The sequence below is a fragment of the Cololabis saira genome, chromosome 8, assembly GCF_033807715.1.
Source record: "Cololabis saira isolate AMF1-May2022 chromosome 8, fColSai1.1, whole genome shotgun sequence".
Taxonomy (NCBI): domain Eukaryota; kingdom Metazoa; phylum Chordata; class Actinopteri; order Beloniformes; family Belonidae; genus Cololabis; species Cololabis saira.
The window spans coordinates 25,129,240-25,150,028 of record NC_084594.1 but is presented as its reverse complement, the minus strand read 5'-3'; the positions used below and the strand labels follow the sequence as shown (position 1 = coordinate 25,150,028).

At 40.0% G+C, this 20,789-nt stretch overlaps 1 protein-coding gene across 3 annotated transcripts in view; it reads left to right on the top strand.

Annotated features, from left to right (window-relative positions):
• Positions 1–1,534: 1,534 nt before the first annotated feature.
• Positions 1,535–20,789, top strand: part of megf6b (multiple EGF-like-domains 6b) — a 62,651-nt gene continuing 43,396 nt past the window's right edge. For 2 of the 3 annotated variants that reach the window (XM_061727391.1, XM_061727390.1), the window contains exons 1-4: positions 1,535–1,880; positions 2,886–3,020; positions 3,906–4,015; positions 12,808–12,912. In XM_061727391.1, the coding sequence (XP_061583375.1) occupies positions 1,783–1,880; positions 2,886–3,020; positions 3,906–4,015; positions 12,808–12,912 (448 nt within the window). In that variant the 5' untranslated portion in view covers positions 1,535–1,782. Of the gene's footprint in view, positions 1,881–2,388; positions 2,461–2,885; positions 3,021–3,905; positions 4,016–12,807; positions 12,913–20,789 lie in introns of those variants that run through there. The other variant, XM_061727392.1, reaches the window with a different exon arrangement.

Here is a 20,789-nt window from a genome sequence, read left to right as displayed (position 1 = left end):
TGAAAAGTATATATAAGGAGTTCCTGTGTTGGAATTTTTTCATTTTATTAATCTTTTTATTTCCATTTCAGTGAAGTTTGGGGCAAACAAATGACTCACTTGTGTATTTGATCTTAATAGTCTGATTAACAGGTTGGATCATGTTATTGTAAGTGAGATGATGACCTCCTGTCAAGTTCAGATGACTATCCATGTTTAGAAGACCCAGAAATATATTCAACACAAAAAGATCCACCTGATTGCCATTAAACTAATTACAGTAAACTAATTTAGGTTGCTGCACTGCACTGAAAGAACAATTCAAGTTTTCTGCCCCCAGTTTGGCACATGTCTGAGGTGAGCTCTGATATGTCTGGGGGCTAATTAAAACATCATGCAGCATTCCTGACAGCCTCTAAAGCTGCAGGGACACCGCTGACCCGGGACTTTTTCGGGTCATGGACACGCATGAAGGTAATGAAGGCTTTGTTTGGAGAGGAGCAGTGGTCAGTTCTGGCTCCTGACCCTTTGACCGCCCCATTAGCTGTTTGACCACTAGGGTGCTTCACACTGCCCCTGCCCTTAATATCATCTATCGCCAAAACGGGTGATAGCTACTGAAGAATGCTGGGTTTCCACATTGCTGCGTGCAACTGCTCCCCTGCTGCAAAAACTCAAAATCTTACCAGGAATATTAGTCTTATTTCTAGTTAAAATGTCTCATTTATAGTCAAAAAATCTCATTACACTTAAAACATTTCATTTCATTTCATTTATTTATTTATTCAAACAGGTTAAAACAAAAACAAAATAATCAGAATGCATAAAATGTATATACCGAAAAAAAACAACAAACAAAGAAAACCATAAGCAAAACAAAGCAAATTAAAGAGACAAATCTATATGTAAATAAATATTTCCTGTTTGAAAGGGTGTAGGATGAAGTTTCAAAAACCTTTTCTAGTCCTACCCCTTCTAATGTTCTGTTTTTACCGTTTCTTCATTTCAAAACATTTCATTACCAGAAAAATAACTTATTGTTTGACAATTTCCACCTGTTTCAAGTAAATTTTCACTTGAAATAAGTAGAAAAATCTGCCAGTGGGACAAAATTTATCTAGCAAAAAAATCTTGTTCCACTGGCAGATTTTTCTACTTTATTTTAAGTGAAAATCTACTTGAAACAGGTGAAAATTGTTGTTTTTTCCAGTGATGGGTCTTGTTTTAAGTGTAATGAGACTTTTTTGACTAAAAATTAGACATTTTAACTAGAAATAAGACTGAGTGTGAGTTTTTGCAGTAACCCAAAGCATTACGCACTGATCAAAATCACATGTTAGTCTGATATAGAAGAAGAAAAAAAAATCCACGCTTGCCGACTGCATGGACTTTTCAAGGCGCTGCTGGGGGTTTGAATAAATGAGTCTCTTTGCAGCAACACACCCCCCTCGCCCTTTTCTCCCCCCCGAAGCTCTGCCACCGTTACCAACTCAGTGAACGGAGCCAAAAAAGCGCGCACAGTTTTTACGCGTCACTCCAAACTCTCCAGTGACGAATCACAGGTGAGCTGCGGTTCTCCGTCTGTGGGAATCTCCGGCTGTGAGAGGAAACAGAGACACGCCAGAGATGGCTGTGTTCTGCTCATTTCCACGCCGAGGATCTTTCATGCGCAAAGTCGGGCGTTCGGATTTGTTTTGGTTTTGTTTTCCTTTCCAAGTGATAATTTTATCTCTGACTACTCTGGAGTAAAGATCTATACTCATGAATGAATTTGTGAGTGGTTCCTATATTTGAAGCCAGTCTATGAAGAGGAAAATGGATAGCATTCTTTGTTCTTTTTTCCTAATATTTATGAAGGAGGCGCTCAGTTACAGCACCGCCAACAATCTCCAGCCTCGGATGTAAGTAAACTTTTATTCAGTTTGTGCTTGTTTCATAACCGGAATGTAGTTCCACAGATGTATTTGGAGATGCTGCTCACTGGATGTTTCCTGGGATTTTTAGGGTTCACCTGTTCACCTGAAAAGTTTGTATCCAAACTCCCTCAGAAACAGAAAAGAAAAGGTGGGATAGCCCACTCCTCAAATATGTGTTTGCTGCTGTGCCCTCTCATCAAACACCCTTTCATGCTTTGTGTGCACAATCTCTGTAATTTACATGATTATGAGGCCACAGTTATTGGCTTAACTTTGATGATCTGCACGCGATTCCCAACTATGACAGAAGCTGTTTGTCTTTTTAAGCCCCGAGAGTAAAGAGTGAAGTTATACCAGGTATTTTATAGCTTACAATACGAGTTTAAGAAAAGAAGCTTGAATTATGCAAGAAGAGCTCCCCCAATAATAAGCTCTTTCATAATTGCTCAGGCTGTAGGTGATAGTGATTACTGTTGTTTATGAGATGAGCAGCTGGATGTTGTCTTCGGATTCCTGCTGATCTCCACATGCTGAGGCTTTTTTTCCTTGGAGATTTTCCCAAAAAGTAATTGTTTCAGAGATCATGTTTCACTTTTTTTGACTCGGCTTCTGTGTGCAGCTCAGGAAATGTTGTGCAGACAGGTCTGATGGTTAACCACATCGTAATTTAGCCTGAGGGGGGGGGGGGGGGGGCTTTACGCCTCCACCACCCTCTAAATACATTCATTTCGAGTATGCACCCAGATACAGATCTTGTATTTTTCGCATACCACTCTGCCTTCTGAAAGATGATTTATAGACCGGGTGCAGGTAATGCCCTCACAGGCCATATATTGTCCACGATGCCTGCCACAAGCTTTGGGTCATCTATCTTTGCCACCACATTTCTTGGAAGCCTCATAAATCGTCCCGCCGCCTCCCGTACATCTGTAAAAACAAGACAGAACATTTTGACATGTTAAGTATTTTCACTTCTGTTTTTCGTTCCAGGCCTAACGTGTGCACGGAGAGGGAGGTGACACTGGTTGCCCAGAGGCAGCCATGTGTGCAGGCCTTCACACGCATGGTTAAAGTGTGGAAGCAAGCCTGTGCGGGGCAATCGTGGTGCATGGGATATGAGAGGAAGTAAGTAACGCACCTCATGTGAAATCTGTCTGCTCGTACGTTTCTACTCTCAAAACATCTGACTCTCATGCAAATGCTCCCAACCTCACCTGCAGGGGAGGCAACAATTTACTGACTGAACTCAGACAAGAGCAAAGTATTAATTGATGGCTTTTCAGTACTCTCAGTGACTCATGCAGCAAAAATCATTTACCCCAAATCCACCTCCAAACAGGATAGCACTCAGCTCCTCTGATCTCCTTCTTCCTCTTTATGGACCTAATCCTTAATTTGTAACCTTTTAACCTGTAGTTAAGTGCACGGTGTAGCCACCTCCTTTAGATTGGATGGCCAGCTATTTAACACTCGGACATCTCTGTGTTCAACATTCCTTTGAAGGAGACTCTGAATGCGTCCTTGTGGGGGGCGTTACAGGAGTTCCTCACCGTGATCAAGCTCCGTCTTTCTTGACCGTGTTGCAAAGTCAAAGCCTGCTTTGATGGCAGCCAAGGCTGCAATTACTCGCTTTTAACTGAATGTACTTTTCTACACTGTGTAATGACGGCTGAGCAATGAGAGGGGTCCTAAAGTACAGGACAGGCTTTGCGCTCTGAAATAGAGACTGACAAGGTCACTGTTTTAACACAGTCTGGGAAATTTACTTAACCCTCTTATGACATCTTCTTCAAAGACTCTGTTTGAGTAACGTGCCACACGACACAGTAAAGACAACTATTATGAATAGTAAATCAGATACTCTTTGATATGCTTATTTTCGAACATCACTGTTTAACATCATGGCAAAAATCCCCTTGTCATCTTGTAAGTTGTTATCATGTATCATGTCTCACTGCTGCCAGCAAGTTTGGTAAAAAAACTTTGGTTGGATGTGTATGTTGTTAACAGGACGGCGTACTACACAGCATACAGACAAGTGTACAGACAAGATCATATGACTGTGTTCAAGTGTTGCCCTGGATGGTCTCAACTAAACGGAGAGGCAGGCTGTCTATATCGTAAGTATTTACAGTTACATTTTCTACCCTTTTTACCAAAATAAAATATGTTTCTAAATTGATTTATTTAACTACAACGGAGTATTAGGGCCAAACTAAGACAAAAAAAATTGGAAATTACGAGAATAAATTCATAATATAATGAGAATAAAGTCGTAAAATTACGAGAATAAAGTCGTAATGTTGTGAGAATAAAGTCGTAATAGAATAAAGTCGTAACATTATGTGAATAAAGTCGTAATATTACGAGAATAAAGTCGTAAAATTCCGAGAATAAAGTCGTAAAATTCCAAGAATAAAGTCGTAATATTACGAGAATAAAGTCGTAAAATTCCGAGAATAAAGTCGTAAAATTCCGAGAATAAAGTTGTGACATTACGAGAATAAAGTCGTAATGAATAAAGTGGTAATTTATGAGAATAAAGTCATAATATTATGAAAATAAAGTGGTAATTTATGAGAACTCTAACAGGAAGAGCAGTCTTCTCCCTGTGTTAAAATGAAGAATATTGAGCATCTTGTGAAGTTATATTTATATATTTATAATATATTACAACTATTCTCGTAATATTACGACTTTATTCTCGTAATATTATGACTTTATTCTCATAATTTTACGACTTTATTCTCATTACATTATGACTTTATTCTCGTAATTTCCTTTTTTTGTTTTTTTGTTTGGCCCTAATACTCCGTCGTAATTTAACTGCCCCCTTCTTGTGTGGAATAAAGCATCTGCAGGCAGGTGCAACTATAAAAAAAAAAGCAACATATCGGGAGCAGTAGGATGGGAGGATGAGTGTAAAACACCACGTCCACACTGGCAGACACCTTTGAATGAAAATGTTTCAGGAAAAGGTCTAAAAAGGTCAAGAGTCACTTTACCTAGCCAGACTCCTGAGCAGATGGTATCAGTTACATCCATAGTTCTCGTGTTGTTGCAACACTCCAACCAGCTACAGATGTGGATGCTGGGAAAACAAGTCTTAGCTTTTCACAGAGTTTAAGTGTTGACATTTAAATGGTTGCATGCATTTATATTGCACGTTTCTAGTCTTGTAGTGTATGTAGGCTATGAGCCACTTACACCCACTCACTCACACCTTCTTCAGCTTCTAAGTGCATAAAGTTTTTGTTTAGTCTATGCGGTGCTTTCATCTCTTTTCTACACACACTCACACGCTAATGAAATGCAATGGGGGCAGTTTGGGGTTATATGTCTAACACGTGTTCTGCCACGGACCTCTGAAATGTTAGACGGCTGGGCTATCTACTGAGTCACAGCCACTTTGATCTAAAAACGAGATTTGTCTTGTAGTGTTCTTTTTTTCTTTTTTTTTTTACTTTCATCCCCTGATTTCTCCCCATTTTATCACCCAGTGCTCCTACCTAAGTGTCAATCCTGGGCATTGCTCACCCTCTGCCAACACCGGGAGGGCCCTGCCCTCCTCCTTAACCTGAGGAGTGAGCAGGCCGCTTCTTTTCACCCAACACGGCAGGGATTCCCTGGCCGTTTGAGCGCGTGGAAGGATCACGTTATTCCGGCCAGATCCTCCCCACCCCATCTGGCGCCCCGGCTGGCCAGAGGGGGCATGTATAGCCCAGGACTGTTGCATGTTTTTGTGAGGGTAGCTCACATTAGCTACCCAAGGGAACACGGAGAGAACATGCAAACTCCACACAGAAAGGCCCTTTCTCCAACCCCACCCATGGTGTGGGCGCTGAGGAGATGAGGAAGTTCTACACTTCAATTCAATTCAATTTTAACTATATAGCATCTATTACAATACAAGTTGTCTCTAGTCACTTTCCAAAGACCCAGAGTATGACCCCTGAGCAATTATCTATTATCATTTATCACTTGCCTGGAAACAGTTAGGAAAAAGACAATAGTTAAATTGGAATCTTAATTCTTTACCGGCCCCGGAGGGCTTCTGTGATTTTTAAAAACACAGGGTTTCCGCGGGGTTTTAAAAAGTATTAAAAAGTGATAAATGAAAATTGCCAAATTTAAGGCCATTAAAAGTGTTAAATTCACTGTCAGAGGTATTATTTTTTTTTTAAATTGGTATTATTTTTTACCTTTTACATTTTAAGCAGTCTATTTTATTGTCATTCACAAAGTGAAATAAATGTGAAACATCTGGTCAACATCAATGAGTCTATAAATCTGTTCTGTATAGTGTTCTATAGTTCAAAATCTGTATTAATGTTAAAAGGTCCGTGATTAACACTTAATGTTGTGACAGTTTTTAAAAAAAATCTGAAGGTAGTGAAAAAGGTATTAAATTGGTATTAAATTTAACATAAGGATTGCTGTATGAACCCTGAAACAGTTTGTCTGGCGGTCGTCTACCAGCCCTTATGAATTTGTCGTATCATTTAAATCTATTCCCACTTCTATGTAGCTTGGCCATTTTGTCATTTATTGGTGTCACATGATAGCACAGGTCAGATGCTTATACAATAGATGTGCGGGGACCCCAGCCCTGAGCCCTCAGCCCTGAGCCCCAAGAGTGCCAGCACATGTTGGAGAGACCACCTGCTGATCTGCACAGGAAGAACAAGGAAATACGAAAATGAATCTTTCCACTGGGTCCATTTGTGGTTAAGTAGTTCTGATGGTGGCATTGAAACTGCCGGCAGCTCATCTCCTTATGGATGGATTTAGCTTCACACTGCTGAGGCTAAGAAGGCTCCTTTGATGGGATTTTACAGCCAGTGATCCAGATCGCAAAGCCTGCATACCATTGGCAAAGGCTTCCTGTGAAGAGTTTGTCCCCTGGTTGGTACACTCACAAGAAAGTCTGAACATTTCTTTCCTGCCCCCTGTAACTGGCTCACGTGCTAAAGGGCAAACCTTCACATTCTCACGGCGAACGAATCGCTCTTCGAGATTGCCCTCTAATGGGAAGTAGATGGGATGGAGACTGGGAGGAAATCCCCCGAATGTTTATGTCATCGTGTGTCTTTTTTATTCCTTTTTTCGACTTCTTTAAAGAGCCCTTTGTGTCCAAGAGGGTCAGAGTATGAAATAATAGTTAGAAAACAACAACATTGCACCATCTACACTCCAAAAAGTTTGGTTTCTTTTCAAGCATTCAAAATGAAATCCTCTCAGAGATGCATTTTTTAAGCAGTGCCCATCACACGCACTCAGGTTATTATGTTTCGCATGACAATTACCGCTCTTCTCAACGACAGGCACAGCTTTTATGTCTGTAACCAAAGATGCGGCAGCACTTTGAGATGGGACAAACTAATCACCCCTTTCTCTGAGCTATTGAACCTGGATAAAAGGAAGCTCACGCCACAATCCTCCCACTCCTGCCTACTTTGCTGTGTGCTATCTGCTCCGTACTTCAGTCAGCACAATACAATCTGTGTGGTTGTTTTCAGCAGCACCTCTAACCACAAAAGGGGAAAATCTGCTTTGTAAAAATGTGTCGTTTTAGCAAATCCTCTGAAAACCCGCCAATAATTCCCGCAGATGGCAATACTTTGAGTTGAGATAGTGATTTAGTGTTTTTGTGTCTTTTTTATGTTCCTTGTTGTCCCTCATTCCTCTGTGTGTGTTCCGTGTAAGGTCATTGTAGTAATAGTTTACTGGTAAACCCCCTATTGTTATCACAGTGTTGTAATTCTATCAGAACAAATCTCATTTTTAAGGAAGGATATTCCACAGCACCAGCAAAAGGTCTGGATAATTTAAATTTCATTGAATTAATGAAACACACAAACACACTTGCTAGACCATTCTGTTTCAGGTGACCATCATTAAATTACGAAGGTTTATGTATTCTCTCTTCCCACAACAGGAGTTCAGAGATCTTGAGCAAAATATCTGAGATTTAGAGTTTCTGTTTTCCAAGGTCCATCATTTAAGCCAAAACACGCACATCCATACCAAACAAGGCGTCAGGTTCTGAGGCCAAAACGTGGATCAAGCATGACCAGAAGCGCGAAAAGGTTCTCACACTGCAGGGTTCCACTCATGGCTTTGCTTATCGCACCAAAGTAATATTTTATGCCAAATAACCCTTTATCTGACCACAGAGTTAGTTCTTTTTTTTTTTAGCATTATTGGGAAAAGAATATGTAAACTGCATGACTAAAACCTTTTTTAAATTACTTTTTGTCATACACTGGGTTTCCTTTTCTGCATAAACTCTGCTCAAGATCTTAGACCTCGTCTATATAAAAAATCTTAACCAAAAATGACACAGGTTGCATTATTGAAAACAAAAATGTTCTTTGTCTATTAAAAAAAACAAACCTTTCTTGACTCTATTCTTATCTCTTTCTACTACAAGTGAAGGGCTCTTGACTTTCTGATGGCCATTTCCTCCACTAAGGCTTTTTGAGGAGCACTCAGTCAGTGATGTAAACGCTTTACTTGGCAAGCAGCCGGGATCTGGGTAAGGATGACCACGGTTAGCTGGGAGTGGAAACGAGCAGTTCTGCTGACTGAATGCAACAATAAGCTTTGTGACGGGGGGCTGAGACGCAGGGACAATAGCTACTCCAGTTTGTCGTCCTCGTTAACTGCTGAATAGGAACTGGCCTCCTTTTGTGATGGGACTGGCGAAGGTACCTACATGTGAAATAGGTCCAGTATCCAGAGAAGAGAAAATGGTCCCCTTTTATCCATGGGTGGTCTTGTAAATGTACCATGAAACTGAGCAACTACCAGACATTGGAGATGTCAGTGGACGTAGCTCTTGGAATTGACAAGAGTAAAGAGAATCAAGATATTTAATGGTGTATTATTCAAGAAACAATGTGATTTACATTGTTTGGTACATCAAAAAAAGATGCATGTGGCTACCCCGGCACTCTGTGCAGCACAATAGTGAGGCTGCCGTCAGAGACGAATCTCCTACAATCTTGAACTTTCTTCGAATCCAGCTGGAACAATTTGTCAGACTGGCATTTAATTGAATTAGATTTAATCTAGTATCCGTCTGGTGAGCCAATATCAAGTCCTGTGACGAAGCGCAGACATGAACCTGAAACATCATGAGACTTTGCTTGCTAGTTGCAGATATTGGAAAATGTGTGGACGTCAGTCAAGCTGGGAGCCCCGAGGTCATCACAGGTTAGAAAAAAGTAGCTGCTGCGTTTTCGTTTAGAGAATATCAATGATCGAGGACATGTGTGTATTTGGATCTGCAATATTGAAGAACAGGTGGAAAGTAATAAACATCAAATAAATGGATCATGACCCATACATCATACATAATACGCAGGGAAATCTCTAATTGTTTGGTCAGGCATACTAAATCTTTTTTTTTATCACATTGACCCAGTGTCTTGTGCAAATGGTATTTAGAGTCTTTCAGTGAAACACGCCGTTTTCACAAAACCCCTTTGAAATGACACATTCCTCTGCAGAGCAAAACATGATTTGTTGCCTCAAAATACAGTGCTCGGTTCTGCACATACCAATTACGGCACCAAACTGAGCCCCGAGTGACGGCCTTTGAGGTGCCCTAAATGTGGGCTCCCAGTGGGTCACACTCCGGGGCTTAAACGGATCCAAAGAGCCTAAACAAACACTGGGGTGCCTCTGTGTCGATGCGGTAGCTCCCCCCTCCTTTCAGAAGCTGTAAGGGTGACACCGGCTCCCCTGTTCATCCAGGTTCTCCCTGCAAGTTGCTGACCCCTGCTCGGTCTGCCTCTTCTTTCTTTGGAAGTGCTTAATCCTCTCAGGGAAGGTGTCTTTGTAACAGAGTGGAGGCATTCACAGCAACATATGAGACTGGGTTTTATGCCACGCTGCATGCCACATTAGGGATTTATTTCAGAGAAGATTAAGCAGCGTAAGGGGCTCGGGAAGGGGGCGGCCCCAAAATGCCCTGGTTAGCTGCGATCTCTGAGGGAGGGGGATTGCCCATTTCCCTTGTCACCGCTTAGTCACGCTACCCTGAAGTGACTCTGAGAGACACCTGACCTTTTATTATGTTCATTTCCAAAGCTTTTTGGGTATGTCTCATTAATGTGGATCTCTCACAGCTGGTGTTAACATCCCTGTCCGCAAACATTTGGATCTCCCCCTGCCTGCTCTTTTGGCAGCTGTTGCTTTCAACAAGTCGGACCTCTTTCAGAATATCTAATCATTAGAAGTAGGGATGGACATGTAATTGTTGTCACGTCTTCTGAAGACACACAATGACGCTGAAAGTAACAGTGGTGCGCCTTTATGTCGGAGCGGGATGTTGGCAGTTTCACAGATGTGACAGAACGTTGACTTATTTGATATCAAGCTCAACATTTCTGATGTATTTAAGAGATACAGTAGGGGACGAGGGCAGATATGAGACATTTATCTGGCTGTGGTATGCAGTATAGAGCGTGTGTAAGCGTGAGTGTCTGCTCTGGGTTGTTTAACTGGTAAACAGGTGTTTGAGGCTGGGGCCAGATGACAGGCGGATGTTAAGACTAGACTAGGTCTCCACAGAGCTGTCTGAATTAGCTGAGAAGACATGCATGAAATTACCCTGGCTGCATCTGAAAGTATTGGAGAACTGTTCTCTTCACATCTCAGATGTGTGATTTTTTTTTTTTTTTTTAATTATTCTTTTAATCCCATGATAAAGCCGACATGGCACAGCTGTATACCCATAATTCATCCTCTTTTACACACTCTCATGCATCCTATTAAAATGATCAGTAATACTTTTTTAAATTGTTCACCTGATTCTGACATATTTAAATGTAATCAGAGATTACACTAATACTCATGTTTATTATAAGTGAAATAGTCATCTACTTTTAAAATTTATTTATCCAATAAAGTCTATGAAAAAAGTCTTCATTTCACAAAATCCAAAGCGATGTCCGAGGTGAATTTTTCTTAGTAAGCATTTTTTTTAAAAGATCAATGACCAAAGCAACTACTATTAATTTCGAGCCTCATTTAAAGACAAAATATTTTCTTTAATGCTATGACAAAAAGTTAAATCTGTAATTTTCTATAGGTGAAAGATTTGATCCATATCATCTTTCATTGACAACATTTGCACCTCTAATGATAATAGCTCGAGTGGTCTTTTTCACCATTGGGTGTAAAACCCAATGTCTGTTCTTCCCAAAACCATCCTGAGACCTGGATTCAGCTGACCAAAGCAGACAACTGTTATCTGAGATTAACCCACGTCCAAACAGCTCTGCAATGTGTCTTACCAGAGGAGATATAGTATATACAACTTCTTCTTTGTGTAATACCGTTTTGGGGTTCATCTCTGAACAGTTTTCTAATTGACACCAGCGCTGATCTCTCCTACATTACTGGTTCACATCCACATCCAACTTTATTAATGGGATTTAGGTGAAAAGATGCAGAAATTCCTCACCTTACGTCAAAGAAAGGCCAACTAGACTTTACCGAGGATGTCCTCCCACCACATCTTGCAGCATCCTGATTAAGTCATGACCATGCTTGATATTAAGTGTATCATTCTAATTCTTGCAAAACATTTCGGATGATCCATTACATGGGCAACAACATTTGAGGATGTGCGGGAGTGTCAATGGACGTCAATGGTAGATCTTTCAGGTCCTGTTGGTTGTAAAGTGGGGTCTTTGGAGACTGCGTTTGCTTCCCACAGATGCCATCAGGTTGTCTTGCTATTGGAGCACTTTCTGAGCAGTATTTGCTGTATCTGCTGTCTGGTCTGTGAAATTGTTTTGATGTATGGAAAGTGTCAAAGCAACATCAATGTAAATGCCAGGGTACAGACTGTCCAGGAAGAACATTGCATTCTAGGAAAAGGAGCAGTGTCACTTTACCTGTAAGTAGTTTTAGATACTATATATATATATATATATATATATATATATATATATATATATATATATATATATATTGGTAAATGGTGATGAACAGCCATCTGGAGAAGGATTACTCTCTCTTGTGGTCCACATGTTGCAGTAACAGCCGCAAGAGAAGACCAATCCTTTGGACTTGAGAACAATAACCACCATAGTCTGCTGAAGAAGGCGCAAACAACAGGCTTGTCTTTAACAGCTGTGCCTTACATTACAGGAATAGTAGCCTCAAAACAATCAGATATCAGTATAGGCAGGGGATTCACTCATAAATCTGATTACTACTGAGTGTTGTGCAGTTAATGGAGAGTGATGATGTGATGCAGCTCCGAGCTGGATTCCCAATTTTCTAGGATACCTCGTTGCTCTTATTGTTTACATGTCCCAGACTCCTTGACTTATGGGGATTAATAGTTTCATGTTCATTCCTTCCAAGAGATGGATGAGCTGCGCCTATCTTGGGACCCTGCATCTCAAACAAGCACATCTGTAGAATCACAGCTTGTGGCAACGAACCAAAGTTCGGTTAATCAATCAATATTTTTCTCATTGTTTTCTGACCTTGTGTGGGAAAGAGGGGGATTTATTTCTTTTTTTAATGTTATAAAACCACCCATAAAAAGACTCATAAAAGCTGATGTTGCTTTCTATAAGGTCCCGGTTCTGATTTTCTAAAAAACTTAGTTGAGAAACATCTCTTACTTTGCCAAAAGCCTACTTTTATTCCCCAAGCCAAGAGGTGGATTCCTCTTACATTGGTAAGTGTGAATGGAGGAGACTCTAAATTCCTGTTCAGACAGGAGTTAACAGGTTGATAGTAGGTCTTTGATAGAGAGAGGTCAGTGTTTGAAATTGCAGATGTTGAAATCCTATGAAAACAGCCAGGTGTCCCTGTTTCATTCACTCACTTGTGCTGTCTCTCTCCTTCTTACCATCTTGTCTGTCCACATGTGTGCGTGCAGCTGTGTGTAGCTACGGGGTGTGTTTCAACGGGGGCCAGTGTCGGGAAGGATCCACCCAGCTTTGTGACTGTCCTGTGGGGTTCACCGGGCCCAGCTGCCAGTATGGTGAGTAGACATATTAGAGTGTTTCATATTCTTTACTTCCCTTCGTATGCTCTAGTTTTTTTTTGATCGATTACAGTCTACATTGTTCTTGATGTGAAACAATTTGATCCGAGGCTAAACACAGAAAACTGTCTTCTTATCATTCCACTCAAGTCTGTTTTCTATAACTAGGGATGTATTTTTAAAATTTGAATTGATGAAAGCTGGAAACTGATCAGCAGCTATGGTTAAAAGCACCTTTGGCTTCTGCTTGAGCCTAAAGTTCGGATCCATTGCAGTCATTGAACTCCAAGTGACAATAAGAATCTCCTCACATCCGCATTAGCGTACACACCAGAAGCCCAAATATTTTGCCAGCAACCCCATTGTTGAACTTGAGCTGTCGAAACACAACAATTGAAGACTGTTGTTTTTCAGATAACACGACCAGACAGGAAATTCCTTTTGGTGTCAACAGTTTAGCAGATTTATCCAAATCAGCTTCAAACTAGGCGTGGACATCAGGTTACCTTTTAATTTCAATACATTATTAGTTGGGTTTTTGTCCAAACTTCTCAAGTGCAACATGTAGTGTCTTGCATTCTTAATGTTGGATGTAACTGCACACACTTAGTGAACATTTTCATCAATAATACTCATACAAGCCATCACAGCCCTCTGAACATCCTTTGTATTTGTACTTTTGGTCAGATTCTAAATGAAATATCTCCTATTATGCTTAAACTGTTTTATAATGAGTTTAAAAGGTGTTCCATCTAGCTGCCATTTAAAGATGTTCATGTTTGATTAAGCAATAAATAAAAGTTCTGAAAGAGCCGTCACGCTTGGAGCCTCAAGAATGCTCAAGAATGTACTTTCTTCGTTCATGCGTTTTAATTGCATATTCAGATTAGTCCTGTAAATTCAGTGCTGCTACGTTCAGGGTGCTCAAAGCAACACAACAAAAATATGAATCAGTCAAACTTTATTTGTTCATCACTTTTCATACAACTTGAGTAACAAAACGTGCGACAATATTAAGTTGACAGAAATTAAAACAAAAGCACTGAAACAATTAGATCATAACTTAGGAACTGTAAAAGCTTAATTAAAAGCTAAATTAAAGAGATTGGTGTCATGCCCACTCCTCCCACTCTACCACGGTCAACATCGCCAGCCTTCTGCTCACCGGTCCTAACACTACAACTCCCAGCATTCCTCAGTTCTCGTCATCATGGACTGCACCTACAGTATGTCCTCATCACCTTCATCCGTTTTCCCTGGTCTCATGCTTGTTTATATCCTGCACAATCCCCAACTCTTCGTGTAGTAGTTTTTGGCCCACATGTCTTATATTCATCAATCTACACCGTCTTACCTGTGTCTCTGTGTGCGTTTTTACGCTTTGTGACTTAAATATTACTTTAGTTACCCTGCGCTTACAGTACGTCCGCCTGCAACTTTAAAACCCTGATATTTGGTCTCGAGTTGACTTTTAAAATTGTCTAGATGGTTTAGACTGCAGCACCTAACAGAGTTGGAAATTAATGTTAAAGTAAAACTACACCATAGTGATGCTGGAAAGGGATCTTAATAAAGATCAAAACCTTTATAATATGGACCATTCCAACATTGAAATAGCTGGACACCCACATTCAAATCCACAAGTCACTGCACATCCATCCATCCATCCATCCATCCATCCATCCATCCATCCATCCATCCATCCATCCATCCATCCATCCATCCATCCATCCATCCATCCATCCATCCATCCATCCATCCATCCATCCTGTTCTGGGTTGCATCGCTTCTGAAGCATATTCTAGCTCTGATAACTTGAGAGGTGGGAACAGTAGTTCTTGGAGCCACCACTTGCCTTTCCGCACACTAAGTCCATTAAGGCCTCAGTTTACTGTTCTGCAATGTGAAAAAGAGTCCTCACACTTTGATCCTGGCTGTTGTATTGCTGTGCGATAGGAACTGAATAGGCTGCTGACAATGATGGCTGTAGCTTAACCGTTAAATATCATCTGTTAAATAAGATACCAAAGTAGAGACTCTTGAAGACATATTTACAGGCAGAATCCAAACTGGCTCACTTGGGAAAGAGCAGTGGCACCACTGTAATAAATCAGAGTGCATCGAGTGACAGTTTGGATATGCTTCAGTCGTTATGCAGAGCGTTGTGGTGGTGAAGCACACGCAATTTTTATTGTGCTGAATAACCACAGCAGATGTATAGTTGTGGGCAGGCTGCTGACACATGGACGTTGTACTGGAATTACTGCTGTGGTCTGCAGGCTTTATCCAACTGTCAGTCCACACTTGTTCTCTGCTGTTATCTAATGTCAAACAGGAAGTCACTGTGAAGGGATCTAGCTAAGCACAAGTGTCTGCAGCCTCACTTCCTCATAGATTCACCCGTCGTGTAATCACTGCAGACAGCTCTCAGCAGCATTCCTCTGCAATCGCATGTGTTGATATCCCCTCAGAGCTGTTTTTATGTGGTCTGTCCTTGTTTGTGTATATGCAGAAGGAGTGTATTTATGTTGTTCAGAGGGGCCAATTAGTCCCCTGCTCATAATAGATGTCTGAAGCCTCATCTGCTATGCTTTTCACCAGCACTGTCCCATCAGGATATATAAGACAATAATTACTGTTTGTGTTTTTGAGCCTTAACTCAGTAATAAAGTAAGAACTGTTGCTCAGAGGCTTTTTTTTATTTCCTTTCATAGACATTGTCATTGTATTTTTGAAAATAATCATCTCCACTGTATTTTTCTAGTGTTGGTTTTTGATTATTATTTACAATAACATAAAATAAATAGAATATATTGTGTGTAATTCTAGCTGGTACTGTAGTCATCAAATCTTTGATTCACATAGTCTTGAATAATCAGTCTACTTGAGCTACATTAAACACTTTAATATAACTAGATTTGGAAACTGAAATGAATTGAATTACTTTTGGTTTCTGCCAAAATGTAATCAAAGACAAGATTAACACTATAACGCTGGCTGTATCATATTTGATACGTGAATGTCTGAGACTTCTCTACCACCCCCATAATCAAAACAAAACAAAACATTTTTTATACAATAAATGTAATAATAATAAATAAATAGAAAACAGTAGATAAAAAAAGTACATAAAATGACCCAATATATTCATGATGATACAACAATTGTATTTAGATACGGTTATAGAAAAATTGGGAGTGTTTTTAATTTCAATATATAATTGACACTTCAAATAATAAAAACATTGCATTTTCTATTAATTTATATGTCATATGTCCATTAAAGAGTTAAAAGATATTTTATCACGAAAGGGCTTTCTGAACTTGAGTTCTTTAATTCTTCATCAGTTACGTGGATTTAAAAATCAGAGTTAACCATCCCATCATGTCACATGATAACGACTTTGTTAAAACTAGTTTGTGACAAAACGACTACTGATGAGTTTTGCATACATAATTATTCCTGCAAAGGATTCCTAAATTAAACATTTTATATATAATTGTGTACATTTCTGTTGAACCCAACACAAGAGTGTTAAAGGTAAACTAAAGAGCTTTTTCGTCGTCTTCCTCAAATTTGGATGATCGCTACTCTTAAATTAAAGCTGATAGTCTTCAATTTCCTATTCAGTGACTCTATGTCACCCATTAAATAGAAGTCCGACTTGTAATTTCAACTTCTTTTTTTTTCTGATATCCTACAATTAGAACCGTATTTATACTTTGATTTGCGTATCATGTTTTGTCTGTTTTCATGCTGTAGTCCCTTTTAACATTCTTCCCGATATCCAAAGGGATTCAGCCCTTTTGTATTTAGCCTGTCATCAGTAGACAAGTGCTTTCCTCTGAGATCAGCACTTTGCAAGGCTTTCAGAGCCCTGGCAGGACAGATGTCTTCATACCAGCTGATGTCTGGCCTCAGAAGCAGACAGATGGACGGGTAAGACAAATGGAGCGCCTGGCTGACGCTCTTTGTTAGACAAAACTTTAACCCCGTAGTAGTCCATAAATATCTTTTTATCTCTTATTTTGCGAAAGGTAAAACGCAACTTACATTACCTTGTAACTTATTTTATTGTTACTTGGATTATAATTAAATCCTTAAAAAAGGAGAAAAAATGCTGTGCATGTTTTTTTTCCCGCTTTATTAAACGTTTTTCTTCGCTGTGCTGGTTGAAAGAGCTCTTTCTTTGTTACAGAAATTTCATCTCTTTTTTTTCCCCTTTAATTTCCAAACCATAAGCTCATATTTTGGCTCAGTTTGTGGTTCATTTAATGCCAGGAGGACCGGCTTGTTCTGGACATCACTCAAGACAGTTCCTGTACTCACGGCTGTCATTATTGTCATTATTCCGGCTCCCAGGCGGGCTTTCTCAGCTATGCTGAGATTTTGGTTCCTGCAAATTGTATTCTGTTCTGTGTTACTTTTCCTCATCTCTCCAGAGTACATTTTAGTAAAATAACATTTATTCAACATTTATATCCTAATAGATGAGGCTTCAGCTCCATGTGTGATCCTTAGCACAAATAAATGGATACGGATGATGAATGCATGAATGTTCTTTACGCATTTCTGTTGATATCCGAGCCTTTTCCCTCTCGAGAATCCACAAAATTAAGACAAAGATGAGTTTATTTGTAGTAACCTGGATGATTTCAGATGTTACTCTGCTCAAAAGTTATTTTACTCCAAAATTACTGAGGGTCCAGTAAGGGTCTTCAGGCATACAGTCCAGCAACCTGTGGGTAATATTCTGATTGATTCATGCCATTTGTTGTCATCTTGTTCTCTGTTTACACTGGTGTAAACTAAATTTGTTGTGCTTAAGTGAACGAGGTGGTGGCTTTCCTTAGCATTTATCCTCAGTACCACCGCTGACAGGACAATAACACTCACTCACTCATCATCACTCATCTTCTTCCGCTTGTCCGTTCCCGGGTCGCGGGGGCAGCAGCCTCAGCAGGGATGCCCAGACTTCCTTCACCCCAGACACCTCCTCCAGCTCCTCCGGGAGGAGTCCGAGGCGTTCCCAGGCCAGTCGAGAGACATAGTCTCTCCAGCGTGTCCTGGGTCTTCCCTAGGGTCTCCTCCTGGTGGGACATGCCTGGAACACCCCCCTAGGGAGGCGTCTGGGAGGCATCCGGTACAGATGCCCAAGCCACCTCAGCTGACTCCTCTCAATGAGTTATTGTGAGGAGCCGCTGCTCCTTCACAATAACACTTCACTTATTAAAATACTATGTTTTGTTTGTAAAACATAGCATTGGTCAATGTTACTTTGACACCTTGCGTCTCGCACCGATCACCAGACATCCCTCTTATATGATTTATCTACAATATGACCCTCCCCCAAAAAATCTGAATAAACCATAAAAACAGATTTAAAAGGTTTTCTATATAACAATATTCTATGATGTCCACCAATACAATACAGCGGGTTTATTGAAAAAACAGATGCTGGCGACGTAAACTGCTTGACTGATTGAATGCTATCTCTGTTTACAGATAGATGTTTCAATTCAAAATAGGACCAGAAATACCTGCAGTGTTGTTGCACTTTTAATCCAATAGCAATATCTGCTTTGGCACATGGTAAGACGTGACACCAGTTATTATGTTATTATTCCTACAACCATGTGCCTAAGGAAGCACATTAGTGTCAGAGCATCAGCCTTTGTTGTTTTCCTCTGCGTTGAATAGTTTCAAGGGGGCAGGATGTTAAAGGTCAAGCTTCCTATTTTAGCTCTGGATGCACCTCCGTAGCTGGAGTCGCTGCTAACGGTAGGAATGCACCGTGTCTGAGAGCGCGGGAGCGACACACACGTGGTATCTGTCATGTTTTGAAGAAGGTTTATATGGGTCATCTTGTAAAAGAAAAAGATCCTTTTACCTTATGGCGAAACCATTTTACACATGCTGCTTTGTGTATTTGTTCTGTTTATGTTCAGGCCAAATGAAGAATGTAACGAGAGATCTGCTTTTGGTATGCTGGCCTTCGGATCCTTCACATTGTAAAAATAAATCCCAAAACTTTTAGTGCAACTGGATGAGGTTTAGATTGGATTAAGGGAAATGTTTGCACAACCTCCAAACTGAGCTATGCATTTAACCAAAGAAAACGAATGTGTGCTCTCTCAGTCGCTCTATTTAAAAAATCCTACCGTCCTGTTGTTTGATTTGTGTAAAAATTGAGGTTTTGGGGTGCTGTGAGTTTTTAAATGCACTTGAGAGGAAAGAAAAGATCGAAGCGTGTCTGAAATTTTGCAAGAAGGATGTAAGATTCACAGTAGCTTCGATAGTTTCAGGTGGCTTAACAAATAGAATGAGAAGGTTGCTGAGACTGGTGCAAAAATCTGCCACTTTCATCATTGGAAAGATTCTCGGAATATTACACCTTATTTTTATTTCCCATTTCCTCAACTGACTTTGCGTCAGAAGTGGGAGTGGTTAGTTGAGTTGAAAGACTTTAACAGGGGTGCATAGCTTCCACGATTGTCTGTCATTTCAGTCAATAGAGGCATGAAGGGCTGTAAAGGTATGAGATTCTGATCCAGTTAAAATGCCCAGCAGGTTTATCACTTGTGACTGATGTGTACATCCCTCACCTCAGGACTTTATGGCTATCTGTTTTATAAGCTCATGACTTAGCCATAAAAAAGCTTAATGGCAGATAATAGCATAGTAAAAGCAAAAAAATCACAAGCAGTCAAGAGTCATTTTCCATTTTTCCATTCACTCCTGTGATGGGTTTAACAGGCTACAAATATGTCTGTGACCAGTCTGTTTTCTTACTTTACACAAAAATGTCAATGAACGATGTGTTATGCAGTGAAATAATCACGTTGTTCATAACTTTTACATCCCATTGAGAATCATTGTTGCTTTTTGTCATTTGAAGGTTTCATTTTTTTTATCTTGGACTATTGTTAACAGCCAGCACAGCGAGACTCCCAGAGAAGCTGGAATAGGGAAGACTGGTGATGCAGGAGCTGCAGAGAGCAGCAGAAAGTGCTTGCTGAAGTTTTCTCACGCATTTCTCCGCCTTTGTTCTCAACTCTTTTGTCTCAGTCTCTTTATTTCTTTAAACCCTTCTCATTTCCCACTTTCCAGCTTTGATGCCCTGGTAAACTAAACAAAAGAGATTAGTCAAACAGGGAAAAATCATCCTTCCTGCATCAGGCAGCATTTAATGATTATTTTCAGAATCACTTCATACACAGATAATTCCTGAAAGTATGACCCCAACCATTTGCTGTAAAGAATGTCTTTTTTAATTTATTTCTTATGTTAAGCCAACATTTTCAAAGCAAATTAAGCTGAAGTTACTAAGATATAAAACAGATAAAGGTAAGAAAGTTTCACATTTGAGAATATAGAATCAAGAAATCTTTTTCATTTCTTTTCTTAAGAAATACTCAAACAAACTTTATGTGTGTGTGTGTTTAGTTTTGTTAGAAAAAAACCTTTTTGTATTTTTCAATGCACTTATTTCTTATCTTAATAATATTTTTTGGTCTCTAGTGGCATTTATTGAAATGTAAGGAGACAAGAAAGGTGAGCAAAGAGAGTAGGGAAGAGTCACGGCAAAGGGTCAGAGGCCGGTACTGGAACCTGGACCACCGGCAGGACTCAAGCCTCTGTATGTGGGCCGCCGGCTTATCGTCCTGAGCTAAACAGCACCCCGATGCACTTGTTTCTGAATATGGTCAACACAGTCCTCTAACTGGTAATGAATAAATAGATGCATTAATGTGCTGTCAAAGCCGGCAGCAGTTGTGATAAACAGGGGTTGTGCACTACATAAATCAACTTTCCAAACACTTTTTTGGGAACATAATACACACAATAAACCAAATTAATACATGCTGTTTGTA